We start from the raw sequence: 14,176 nt of genomic DNA on the forward strand, positions 1-14,176 counted from the left end.
CCATGGAGTGATGAAACCTCCAGAGAGAATGTTTCTGTAGTGGTCTGATGAAATTACTAACCAGCCTTCGAATATCCCGCTCCGACTCCCACTTGATCTTCGAGATGGCTTCCTGGTGGGATTGATGTTCACTTCTAAGGTCCCCAGCCTTAATTTTATCCGCTTGGATCATATTGCTCAGAGCCTCATCCACCTGCTTCTTGGCAGTTTTCAGGTCCGTAATTTCCTGTAAGAGCTTAAGGCGCTCTGCATCAAACAGTTTCCGGGCCTCCTCCCGGGCCTCAATGGTAAGAGCTGTCCTTACTTTGTCACTGCTGCCATCCCGAAGAGCACACAGAGCTGACTTGAGCCTCTGGATCTCTCCATCCCGCACCTTCACTGTCCTTGACATTTCTTGCTCGTGTTGCTTGATGAGATTCTCCCTCACGGCCTGGAGCTCCTTCATCTTCTCCTCATGGAGCTTGGCTTTGAGTTCTGTCACCAGGACCGTGTGCTTGCGTTGCTCCAGTTCACGAATCCTCTTTGCTTCTTGAGTCTTCTCTCTTTCAAGCTTAGAAACCTATATAGGCAGAGAGGGGAAAGGATGAAAAGAAATGAGCCTCAAAGGAAAGGTATACCCTCAGGCAGAATTTGCAGCTTAGGATATGCTTGGGATAACTGCGATCTCTTAAATCCTCATCTCTTTACAAACTCCAAGCCACTGTGTGCTCAGAGGGAAAGAATCACAGGCTTAAAAGCTGGGAATAAGGTGTGTACAATGAGGAAATACCTAAGGATGAATATATTACTTTGTTCAGACAAATATTTGATGATCTGGGGCCTTATTATTCAATGTGTGGTCTGCAAAAAGCAGTACAGGAATCATCCAGGAGCTTTCAGAAATGTGGAATCTCAAGCTCCAACTGAGACCTAAGGTATCAGCCTGTGCATTCCCCAGGCAATTGGTATACACGCTAAAATTAGAGAAGATTGCTCAAATGGTTTCCAACTTTGTGGGGAAATGTTCAAGACGGATCGCCTGAATAGGTTGTTAGAATACACATCCCTAGTTAGATCCAAACTGAGAAGTATGGGTGCTTGGGACAGCTCAGTGGTTTTGACATTGTGGTTAGACTAATAAATTGACCTTCCCCATTCCCATCCTTATTCCCTAGAGCCAACAGTCTAAGCAGTTAATAAAGTAACCTTTCAGGAATTCTGGTAAAGCATGCTTCTGTGTTTTGTGTATTTCTAGTGGTAATATAAGATTCTTTAAGATTAGCAATGGCACTGCTTTAATCTGACAGTGTCAGTCTCTGAGTCAGTAGATCAGGGTGAGGCCCCGCATTCAGAGCTTGACAAAGCCTCTCAGGTGATCCTGTTCTACCAGTCTCTTCCCCTCAGCTCATCCCATCTGCCAGTCTCTCTCTCTCACACACACACACCACAGACCATAACTGAAAAAAAGGGAAGAATGGGGAAGGCCCCAGGAGTAATATTTAGTTGACTGTCTACTATTTGCAAAATTGTATGGCTTCACCAAGTAATTACTAAAGATCTTTCCAGCTGAAAAATGTTAAGATTCAAGCTCCCTATTGCAACCATCCAAATTGTATAATGTGAATCGTCTGTGATTGTACTTACCTTAAAAGTTAACCTACCTTTAGTCAGAACATTATTTTCTAGGTCCATTTAGCATTCTACAAATATTTCATTTTTAAAAGTACAGTAATTATTCCCATGATGGTTATTCTACAAGAGCTTAGGACACAGGACGACTTGACAAAACAAGCAGATGGGCATGCCTTCAGCTTAGTCTATGATCCCTTCTTGGATGCCATTCTCTCATATGCACTAGAGCTGCTCTGGCCCATAGCAACTACGTGCCTACTGAGCACATGGAATGAGGCTAGTCTGACCTGAGATTTGACATAAGATGTATTAAGATGTAAGTGTAAAATATGCACTGGATTTTAGACTTAGTATGTAATAAAGAATGTAAAATAACTTAATTTTTACATCAATTACATGTTGAAATTATAATATTTTAGATAAATTTGATAAAATGGACTATATTATTAAAATTAATCTTGTTTCTCTTACTTTTTAAAGTCATGGCTGTAAGAAATTTCATTATCACATATCTCACCTGCATTTGTGGCTAGAATTATATTTCTGTAGGACAGTGCCATTCTATAGTTCTTAGAGGGTCATTTAAAATGAAGCCAGCTTTCCCTATACTACTGCTGATATTCTCTTAAAACTCAGTTCCAATTTTATTCACATGCTTGCTCAAAAATCACCCAGGGCTCTCTAATGCTTTGGAATAAAATCTCAACACCTTCACTCCCATTTCTACCTCTCAATCTAGCTCTCCTCACACATGCCTCACTCCAAGCTCAGGGAACTAGGCATTTTCTTTGCATGCCCTACATCTCTGTTCCTACATGTCTACAGTTCCCTCTTACTGAAATACCCTTTCTTCAGCTCCACCTCTCATTCACCACGGCCCTGCTGGATACCACCCTCTCCCGTCACACCACCCTTGATCACCTAGAACAAAGTTCCTTTCTTCTGCCTCTGTCTTTTCAGTGTACTTGCTAACAGTTCCTTACTGGTTCTTTCCACATTTTCCTTTATGCTATGGGTTTGTGTACACTTGTTCATCCTCACTACTTTCCAAAGTGGAAACTTCTTGAAGGCTGCCATTGAGCCATATTTGTCTTAGTATACCCAATGGTTCTTAACACATAATACAGACTCAAAGAGCATGTGTCAAAATAAAAGAACACATTTCAGTAAGCTTATGTGACTAGTATTTTACTATAGACTTACTGTGATTCTAACAATGGAATAAATTATATCATTGATGGTGAGGCTATGGACACTGGAGTTTCTGAGGGCAGGGAGAGGGAAAACAGGTTTAATACGGGGGCATTTTTGGGACTTGGAAATTGTCCTGGATGACACTGCAACAACAGATACAGCCCATTATATATCTTGCCATAACTTATAGAATTGTGTGGGAGGGAGTATCAACTACAATGTAAACTATAATGTAGGAAATGTGGGAGGTGTGGGGAGCAGGGTATATGGGAATCCCCTATTTTTTTAACTTAGCATTTATGTAATCTATCTTTAAAAATATATCTGTAAAATAAATATAAATTTTATATATATTTTATATAATATGTAACACACACACTCTAATATAACCTGTAGTACAGTTTAGAGAACATAGGCTTGTAGGGTTACTCAGAGCAGCCTTCCCTCATCTATACCTTCCCTATATAAAACAACAATAACAACACTACAAAAAAACAGCCCTAACGTGAAAGAATTCCACTTTTCCTCTGTTTGATGTTTCTTTCAGTGCTTCATTGAGGACAACCAATATCTTACTTTCCATTTTTCTAGAATAAACATACATGGGAATCTTCTGGATCAGGGCTAGAAAACTACAGTTCATGGGCCAAATCTGGTATAACCCTGTTTCCATGGATAAAGTTTTACTGCCACAAGTCACACCCATTTTTAAAATATACATTTATTACAGAAGTTGTGAACTGACAAAACAATCATGCACATGTGAAGAACTCCCATACAACAACCCCTTACCAACACACCACACTGTTGTGGAACATTTGTTACAGATTATAAGATAATATCATTAGACTATTAACACTAACCATGGTCCATATGTACATTTGGCATATTTTTCCATACCCCCCAATTATTAACACAGTACATCTCTGGCCTAGATGCAAGAATACTGCAGTATTGCTGTTAACTATAGTCCATAGGTTACATAATTGTATTTTTCCAATGATTCTCCACCTTCCCACCACCATGCAATAGTGACGTACATCCATTCTAGTGGATAGAAGGACATTCTTGCATTTGTACTATTAACCACAATTCTCATCCACCTCTGGGTTCACTGACCACACCGGTTTTTATGTATTCTCTACAGCTATGGTTCTACAGCGGCAGAGCTGAATAGTTACAACAGAGACTGTCTGGCCTGCAAAGCCTAAACTATCTGCTATCCTGCCTTTTAGAGAAAAGTTTGCAGATCCTGGTCTGGATGGCTCATTTACTTTGGAGAAGGGGCCTTATAGTTCATTGATTTAGAACCTCTGATCATTTACATTCCATAAAGGGCCTTGGAAAGTTACCAGAACTCAAATGACAGTAACTTAGTATATACTCAGCAAATACTTTGTATTCACCTTCAAATTCAGTGGGATGTATTTAGTTTAGGCATTTCAAACCATATCATGGCCATGAGGACTTTTAGGCAATAAATTAGAAAGGGAAATTTTAGCAATTCTTCCTGGAACAATGAAAACCCATAGTAAAATTGGATAAAGGGTAAGAAACTCTGGGTTTGCATTTATATTTCACTATCCTCTATCTCTAAGAAAGTTGCTTTAACCTTCTGAAGATCTTTGAATATTTTTGAAAATCCCTAAAACAAAGATATTTGTAGGATTAAATTAGATAGTACATAGGAAAGTATCTTGAACATAAAATACTATGAAATAGAAGGTAGTGTTACTGGATGTAAGAGGAGACGCCTGTTTATCTGAAATTATTTACATGAAAGTTCTCTGGGGTGCATTCGATTGTTGATTCTGTCATTGCTCCGAAATTAAAATCACTAATTTCCAATGTGGAACCTGGAGGGGAGATTTACGAAAGCGAAACGAAAGTGAGAATGTAGGTGTATGGGAAATATATCCCAACCTAAAGACAAATACAAACACTGGCCTTCTCGTTCATCACTTAAAAAGAATCCGTAGAAATCAAAGAAAGCCCAAAGGAATTGAAATACATTTGACAACTGCTATGTTCACTTATTTCGGTTGTCATAGAAACTGGCATATTTTACAGGATTGCTAGGTCTGACTTTTTTTCAAGCTTGGATATACCATTCTGGTATTCTAAGGGTGTAAAAAAAAAAAGAACCAAAAACATTTTGTAGTAAAATCAATTTCTGATTGTACCACTAAAGAAAAAGCTTTTAATATCTTACCATAAATCTTGACAATGCATATACAAAAATATGAAGAGCTATTCCTCAATAACAATGAAAAATATGAAGATATACTTTGAAATGGAGATAAATTATTTAGGAAAAAAAAGAAACAAACTGATTACTGGAGATATTTTACGGAGAAATACTCAGCCCAATCCTACAGTAGTTAGCATTTAACAAGGGCTTACTACAAGTGAGGCACCTTTCTAAATGCTTTACACACATCAGTACATTTACCTCTTTGACAACTCTATGAGGTAGGTTGTATTTCTATCATCCAAATTTCAGATGTGAACACTGAGGAGCAATCTCTACATAAATAACCTAACAAAGAAGAACCTCAGTTTTGGAGCAATTTCAGGGTCAGATCCCATATCTCCCAGTTAGCTCTGAAACCTTGGGAAAGCTCCTTCATCTCTCTCAGCCTCAATTTTCTTGTTTGTAAAACAGGGTGGTATTATTGGTTGAATTGTATGACCCCAAAAGATATGTTCAAATCCTAATCCCCAAATCTGCAAATAAGACTCATTTGGAAAGAGGGTCTTTGAAAATGTGATTAGTTTAGATGAGGCCAAACTGGATCAGGATGGGCCCTAATCCAATATAATTGGTGTCCTTATAAGAAGAGCAGAATAGACAGACATAGGAGAAGAAGGTCTTCACGTAACGATGGAGGCACAGACTGGAGTGATGAATCTATAAGCCAAGGAACACCAATTATTGCTGGCAAACACTGGAAGCTCACAACAAGCTGGCAGGGATTTCCAAGGGAGCCAAATACTTCTCAAACAGACGGGAAAGAGAATAAAGGGAAGACTTACACACCTGGGGAACTACAAAGAATTATATCGTTTAATTTCTTGCTTTCAGCTACATATACTTTCTGAAAATAGTACTAAACGTGCAGAAAACAAGAAATACCGCATCCCATATTTGGGTGAATGCTTTCTGGGAGCAGTCACTTGAATAGGAGAAGGTTAGTCCATTCTAGAAGAGCTCCCCTAGAGGCCACAGAGCTCAGCAGAATAAGATAATAGCACAATCTTAACCACCACCATTTTGGCTCCTCCTGAGGTATACTGAATGATGTCTCCCACAAGGACATGTTCAAGTCCTAACCCCCATCTTGAGGGTGTGAACTCATTTGTAAATGCGATCTTTGAAGATCCTGTTAAGATGAGGCCAAGCTGAAGCACTGTGGGCCTTAATCTAATGACTGCAGTCCTTCTAAGCAGAAGAACTTTGGTCACAGAAGGCAGTGCTGTATCTACTAGGTGGCCAGGGAAGATCTGGGACCTGAAGGAACCTGAGAACTATTCCAACATAGGAAGAGCTGGGGAAGGCAGGTGCCTTTCCTAACTAACCTCCTTCATTTTGGAAGGATCTCAGCTCAACTCCAATCTTTGAACTCCAATGCACTCGCTTTACGAGTGCAAAAATACAAGTCCAGAGAGTAGAGCACAAAGGTAAGATCCCACTTGTGTTTTTTCTTCTCTACTATGGGCCTCAATTTCCATACTCCTACTCCTACAGCCCTTATGCCTAGAGAGCAGACCCTCTGCTTACCTTCTTACCTGAATTTACCTATCAGTGCCTGGTAAATCTTTCAGATAATTTCTTCCTACTAGATGAACATGTCTAATATTTTTGTTTAATTTTCCTGCTGTGGAAATGTAGATATCTATGTAAGGAGGATATGAATTCATCCCCACTACCCCTCCTACTGTGCGCACACCCACTTCCATTCTCCATTTGAAATCTGCATAATAGTGGAAAGAAAACAAGCCTAGACATTCTCTCTTTCTCCGCCTAAGGTCTGCAGTTTTCTTCAGACCTTTACACTTTCAAGAGCATATTTTCAAGGGTAGAGAAGGAGAGGTGAAGATCCAGTTCTGCTACCTGCTGACGTGTGACTCTACGTGAGTTTCTTTACCCCACTGAGCCTCTGTTTCCTCATCTATAAAGTGGGGATAACAATAGTTCTCCCTTCAGAGGGTGGTGAGGGTGAACTGAAATAACCACATTTAAATAATTAACATGGTTGACACGAACTAACTGCTCAAAACCTAAGACACACACATATGCCCTTACAAAGTAGATGCCATTAAGCTCCTTTTGATAGACAGGAAAGGAAAACCTAGAGGTGCTTCATAAACCACTCAGCCTCACTCAGATGCTCCGTGAAGGAGTTAGGATTCTGTTAGGAAGAAATGTCCTCATTACAGTGATGTCATAGAAAAATCACTCAATAAATTGTAGGTATTTTTATTTTCAGCCCAAAGCACTTTGACTCGGCTGTATATGCAATGGATATTCTGTAGGTATCAACTGGACTATCTGCCTTGCTGGAAAAATGAGTAATGCCCCATAGCCCCAAAGGTTTCCACTCTTTAGTTAGTCTATTCCCCAGGACCTGAATTATCATTTTGCCCTCATAGCCTCAGAGCAGAACAGAGTATAAATTCACATCTTGGCATTGTTCATATTCTCTCTCTTAAAAACCAGTCCTTTGAAAACACAATCATTGCTATTTATAATAAAACTGCTTTATGACTTGGTTGCCCTCTAAATTCTCCTTGCTCTTTGGGAAGGCTGCTGACAGGCAGTAAGGTTTTTCATAGCTCCAATGCTGGGACTGTGATTAACTATCACGGAGAGAGAGAAAGGGGCAGCAGAAGAGGAAGGAAAAGGGGCGGCGCTCTCTATCAGGAGGCGGGCAGCCAGTCTCTTGTCAGAGGAAGGGAATTTATACTTGGCTTGCTGGCTTAGACACCTGTGCTGGGCCCTGGAAAAACAGGCAGCCTTATCCAGGCTGGAGAGTTTTCTGTTTTTAAGAGTTGAAAGTGGAAAATTGGTGGGGGTAGAGGGGTCCTCATGGCCTTGACTTCTTTGAAATCTTAAGAGTTTACTCTTCGTAAATTAGCCACATTTTACAGTTACCAATCTCCAGTCCGACAGGCTTATTGTATGATAGTATTGTATGATAGTAGTTTGTCATCCCGTTCTTTCTGTAAGTTAGAGGAGCGTGCCTCCCTTGAAATGTTGTTGCCCCAGGGAAAGTTAATGGTCAGATCTGGAAGGAGTCTTTTGTCAGTAAGAAGGCTGGGAACCACCTGCATCTGAATCATCTGGACTTGCTGAAAGTGCAGGGCCCTGGGTTTTTCAGAGTCCATGGGGTGTGAGCCTTGGGATCTCCATCTGTACTGAATTTCACATTATTCTAATGCACAGATATGGGGAAACAGATTCAGTCACCTAAATTACAGAAATTGAGGCTTACATTTTGTCCCCAAAGAGAGATAAAGACAAATAATGCTCAGGTCTTTTGATTCTCAAACAAATGGCTTTTGTTTTTTTAATTATGTTTTTTTAAAAGATACATAGATCACATAAAATGTTACATTAAAAAATATAAGAGGTTCCCATATACCCCACTCCCCACCCACAAATGCTTTTTTTAAAAATGATATCATGTTCCCTTTGGTCTCATGGAAATTAAAAATTTTCTTCAAAAAACTACATTTAAGGTCTACTTATTCTGGGCAAGCTTACCTGAGAAAAGAGGCAAAGAACTCTGGTAGATCCAGGCTTTTATTATTGCTTAAACCAGGAGAAATAGATTCTCAAGGAAATAAAAAATTAAAATGTAATTTTAATTTACATTTTAATTTAATTTAATTTAAGTGACATCAAAGAAGGAGAGACAGATAAAATGGAATAAGGGTATTTGTTGCTGTATGACCTATATCTTATTGGTCAGGAAAGTTTTCTTACTATGCAATGAATCCTTCAGATAAGGCACCTGTATGCTGGCATAGTTGTCACCAGTTTGCAGGAAGCAAGATGTCTGATGCATATAAGATGCTTCAAAATCTTTTCCTAACCATGACCCTATTTGGTAGTCATACCACCATGGTGAGATAGATGCTAGCGTATATGATTATGAGACTCAAAGAAGTAGGGACACTTTCCTAAGTCTAGGTAGTAACTGACTCAAGTCCAGAGCATATTAGAAGGAATGGTAATGATGATAAAATATTTTTGATCATTTACTATGTGCCAGGCAGTTCTCAGCACTTGACATGGATTATCTCATTTAATCCCCCTAATAGTTTATGTAGGTTTAAAATTTAAACCTCCTCATGACCCTATGAGACAGAGTAGTAAATCTATTTTACTGATAAAGGACTCGCCTTTCATTCATTCCTGTATTCATGCAACTGACATGCTAAGCTTTTATTAAATTCTAGACATAGATATTATTTAAGCTCTAGAGATAGAGCAGCGAGCTAAATCCTTGCTTTCAAAGAGATTACAGTTGATTAGGGAGGGATAAACACAGAACAAGTAAATAAATAAATCACTATGAAATAAATCAAGAACAGTCAATTGACAGAGAGGGACTGGGCACAGGGAAGCATTCTTTTTTAGAGACGGTGGTCAGATACATGATACTTGAGCAGAAACTGAATGAGGTATGGGAAGTAGCATGTAGCTGACTGGGGCAAGAAGAGGGGCCAAGGCCCTAAATGTGTCAAATATTATCTCTTTTGACTCAACAAAGAGGCTGGGGCAGACTGATGAAAGGAAAGAGTTAAAGGCAATGAATCAAAAAAGTAGCTGGTGATAATATCCTATAATGGTAGGAAATATCCTTTGACTCTGAAAGGTGAGATGACAATGGAGGTTTGAAGATGTGACACATTTTAGAAAGCTCATTCTAAGGGTGGACCTTGTCCAAGGTCATACAACTGTTGAGCACTGGGATGTGGCGGTGGGACTGCTGTCTCAGTGTTTAGGCTATTTGGCTTGCTGAACCAGGCTTCCTGAAGAAGGAGAGTCCAGTCTGTTTTCTGTGTATCCTGTGCTCAGTTCCCTCCTGCCACACACAAGTGAACCTCCACAAGGGCAACAGTTGACCTCTTTGGCAAATAGCTGGTAGGCAGAGGTGGGCTCTCTGAGTGTGAACATGGCCAGCACCGCCCTCAAGGCCGTGGCCTTAGATAGCCCTCACTCACCTTGGACTTCTCTTGATGCAGCTCTATCTGAATGTCTGTGAGCTTGGTCCTGAGGTCTTCGTTGGCAGCCTGAAGGGCGACAATAAGTGCTTCGGGCTTCTCGCCCTTATTTCTCCCTTTCTTGGACATCGTTCCTTTCTAAATGGAGCTTGTTGGTTTTTAATTCCTTTCAAACAGGTGCTGCCATGTTACCATTTGTTATCCAGGAGTGCGATGTTTCAGCACCTACTGTGTGGTGCTCCTTGGTAAGGTCTCCTCACCTGCTGCCCTGGAAGCCCTAAAAGAGGTAGAGACAGCAGTTATTGTTTTGGCAACAACCTGGGATAAGTTCAGCTCGGTCCACTCCCTTCCTGAGCTGCCTGCAGTAGCCTTCTCCTCAGTGTCTTCCTGTGTGTATCTCCCAGCCACTTCAACATGGGTTTAGAGTCATCTTTCCAAATGGCCATTCTGGTCATTTCACTGCTCTGCTTAAAATCCTGCAAGGGCTTATGAGTATATCTTTCACATCTTAGAATGACCTTTATGCCCAAACCTGCCCACTCATTCTTTTCTTCTCCAGTCACTGATTCTCTGACTCTAATGAAAGCTTTTTAATTTCCAATTCATTCTCTCTTCTCATTAGTGCTTTACCTAATTTATGCATTTTTCTCCATCCTCTGCCCAGACTCCTCACCACATGGTCCTCACCTCTGTCAGACTTTCCTTTTGACTCTGTGGCACAGTTTAGTTTGACTAATTTCCATGAATCCTGCTGGTCTCAGCTGAAATATCTGTTCCTTCTGGAAAAGGCTGTTTCTTGTCCTAAAGATTTAATTGTGGTCACTTCCATGAACCAGTAAACTTTGTGAGGACAGGAACGGGTTGTGTATTATTTACAGCAGGCTCTTCAAAATCTATCATAAGACCTGGGACACACCAGGCACTCAATTAGTATTTGTTAAAGGAAGTTACCTATGACGTGACCTCAGGATACAGGATAGCCTCAACTTCAAGAAAATCCAATATATAAAGACCTGAAATTATACAGTGGATAAACTGTGAGAAGTGGGGATTAATTATAAATAGATAGCTGAGTTAATTTTGGCCACTTATTCATTCATTCAATCAATATGTTTAGAGTCCTTCCATATGCTGGGTAAAATACGGTATGTTAAAATAAAAAAAATTTGTTTCTAGGGCAAGGAAAAAAACTGAATTTGTCTATATCTTTATTTACTCATCATCTATATCTCTGTTTTTCTAAATCTTTCTAACTATCTAATCTCATCATCTATCTATCATCTATCTGATAAATGCTTTTAAAGAAATAAGTTCTACTCCTTTCAGAAGCACAGCCATGGACTTCTTCTTTTGATTAGGGCAAGTAAGGAAGACTCCCTAAAGAAGGCAGCACTGGCCTGGAACTTTAAGAAAACGAGCAGGCTATTAGGATAGGGAAGCAGGTGAAACATCTTGAGGAGAGAAAATGGCAGGTGCTGAGGCACAGCAAAAAGAAAGCACATGGACTACCATTTTGTGGGGAAAAAATGTGGGTCTGAGTAGTTATAACGCAGGATATGGTGGATAGGCCCTAATGCTAAATTAAGCTTAAAATTTTAGAATCTTTGTTTTAGTAAGCAATGGGAAAACTACTGAATTTCTTGGCGAGTGGAGGCCCTAAGAGAGCAGCCCTTTTTTTTTTTTTCCCTGGGGGCAGGGTAGAGAGAGAATGGTGTCAGGGAAACCAGATAGGAGATACCAAATTTGTACAGATAAAGGATGATGAAGGTATAATCAGAACAGTGGCAAGGAGAGAGGAAAAAAGAGTGACACATGTCTTGATTTACAAATCCTTAAATCTTCATTGGAACAAGGAAATTCAGAAAAATAAGAATACTAAACTGTTAAAAATCAATGGGAAAATATGACAAGATACTGGATATTATGCAACTTCTCAGAAAATTTAGTGTTGTGCACACGAAGTGCTTCAGTCCAGAACCTAAAAGGACTCCTACTGATCACTGGTATGTTCGAGCAGGTGCTGCACTCTCACGGCCCCTTTCATAGCAGTCGTGGAACTGTCTACCATGTTACACCCTGAGCTAGATGCTGGAGCTGAACTTCCTGCTTGTTTGCAACTGTCGCCAAATCATTAAAGTGCAGGGCTGGGAGATCTCTTTGAGACCTTTCTTTGCCTTTAGAATGGAAATGAATTCAACAAGAGTTATTGAACATAAATTGGCATCAAACCTCAAGCAGGGACTGGGGAAATAAATTTATATATATATAATAACTGGTTTCTCTTCTTCCTGTTGATCTAAACATTATGTCCTCCTGGCTTTCTCTAGACGATCTGTGGCTCCAACTGGACATGATTCCAAGTTCTATATCCATAGCCCTGACCACTCCCCATCTCCAGACTCATATATTCAACTGCTTAGTTTCCAAATCAATTTGGCTACCTGATCAACATTTCATATTTAATAGGATTAAAACAGATGTTTTTATGACTAGTCCCCCAAAACTTTATCCTCCCCAGGTTTTCCCATATAAAAAAATGGTACCATCACATTCCCAGTTGTTCCAGTTCTAAACTTAGAAGTCATCATTGTTTCTAGTTTATCCCATGTTCCTCTTATACAGTCCACCAGGAAATCCTGTTTGCTGTTTATGTATAAAACATGCCTCTCTTTGGTTAACTTCTCTCAAAGCCCAAATGTGCTGAAGGAACAAAGAAGAGTTTGGGAAAAAGCTTCCTAACTCTCATAATCCCTTTAGGGTCATATAGTCTTATTGAATGAAGAAGGGCTTTTCTAAATGGCAGCATGCGAATGGCAGAGGAAAGAACTTGAGTGAAAATCTGGAGCCACACATTTGTCTTGATGTATTAAGAAAAGATTGTAAACTAGAAGACATAATGGCATCAGATTTCAAAGATTCTTGCATGTCAGGCCAGGGAATATGGACTTCATTAGAGATAAATGAAGAAAGAAATATGGCAACACTTGAATATCAGTGTAATAATAAATAAATAAAGCTGGCAGTTACTGTTTTACTTACTGTGTGTCAGTCACTGGACTAAACACTTAACATACTGCTATCATTTAATTCTCACAACAAATATGGAAAAATGATTCCAAGAAAGATTAAGTAACTTGCCTAAATTAAAACAGTTGAGAAGTGGTGAATCCCAGATTCAAATCCAGGTAGTCTGAGAGGGGAGCCCAAGCTTTCATCCTCTGGGCTGCACTGAACTTTGCATTTTAGAAAGGTAACTCTGGCAAGGGTCGTGGAAGATGAGTTACTAGCAGAGACTGAAGGCAGGAAATCAGTTGGGCTGCTCCAATGGTCCAGGTGAGAGCTAATGCATCCCTAAACAGAATAAAGGCTATGGGGATGAAATGGGAGGTGGCAAATCTGACACATAGAGACTTCAATGGAATAAGCCCTGCTTTTAAACACTATTACTGGTTTGAACATTCCTTCTCATTATAAATCATGGGTCCAAGCTCTCTGGAACTACGTGGAACAAAAATGGGCAAAGCAATAAAAATATTTATAGTTCTTTCATGTGCCTGACCTCATGTATTTTCAGTCTGAGAAGCATTGAAAGTTAGTCCCATAAGAGCTGGGGGAAAGAAAAGGGTGAAACAATTAGATATGTCCAGGAAAGAAAAAAAGCATCACAGGAAATCACTGATAAAAGCAATGGATAAGTATTTTAAAGTGAACAGTTGTTCACAAGTACGGTCCTCTCAGTCCCACTAGTAGAGGAGTACATTCCAAAATCTTTTCCAGTTGTGATGGGCTTCCGGCAATCTTGTGATCCTCATATTCTAATTTTACTCCACCATACTGTCTACTTATGGTGCCTTTTTTTTTTCAGCCTTAATGAGATATAATTTACATATCATAAAATTCACCCTTTAAAAATGTACAAGTCAGTAGGTTTTTAGCATATTCTCAAGGCACCATCACCACGATCAATTTTAGAACATTCCATCACTCCCAAAGAGGAACGCTATACTCAAAGCAGTCATTCCCATTCCCTACCAGAGCTAGGCAGTCACTAATCTACCTTCTGTCTCTATAGATTTGGACATTTCATATAAATGGAATCATACAATATGTATTTTTCTGTGACTGGCTTCTTTGACTT

At 39.6% G+C, this 14,176-nt stretch overlaps 1 protein-coding gene across 10 annotated transcripts in view; it reads right to left on the minus strand.

Moving 5' to 3' along the window:
- The window catches only part of JAKMIP2 (janus kinase and microtubule interacting protein 2), a 197,527-nt gene that overhangs the window by 64,549 nt on the left and 118,802 nt on the right, over window positions 1-14,176 (minus strand). For 4 of the 10 annotated variants that reach the window (XM_004447107.4, XM_004447106.3, XM_012523292.4 and 1 more), the window contains exons 2-3: window positions 10,039-10,315; window positions 62-559 (exon numbers count right to left, since the gene is read on the minus strand). In XM_004447107.4, coding sequence (XP_004447164.1) covers window positions 62-559; window positions 10,039-10,167 — 627 coding nt within the window. In that variant the 5' untranslated portion in view covers window positions 10,168-10,315. Of the gene's footprint in view, window positions 1-61; window positions 560-10,038; window positions 10,316-10,989; window positions 11,052-13,176; window positions 13,390-14,176 lie in introns of all 10 variants that reach the window. The other 6 variants (XM_071210545.1, XM_071210556.1, XM_071210551.1 and 3 more) reach the window with 3 other exon arrangements.

This window comes from Dasypus novemcinctus, chromosome 2 (assembly GCF_030445035.2).
Source record: "Dasypus novemcinctus isolate mDasNov1 chromosome 2, mDasNov1.1.hap2, whole genome shotgun sequence".
Taxonomy (NCBI): Eukaryota; Metazoa; Chordata; class Mammalia; order Cingulata; family Dasypodidae; genus Dasypus; species Dasypus novemcinctus.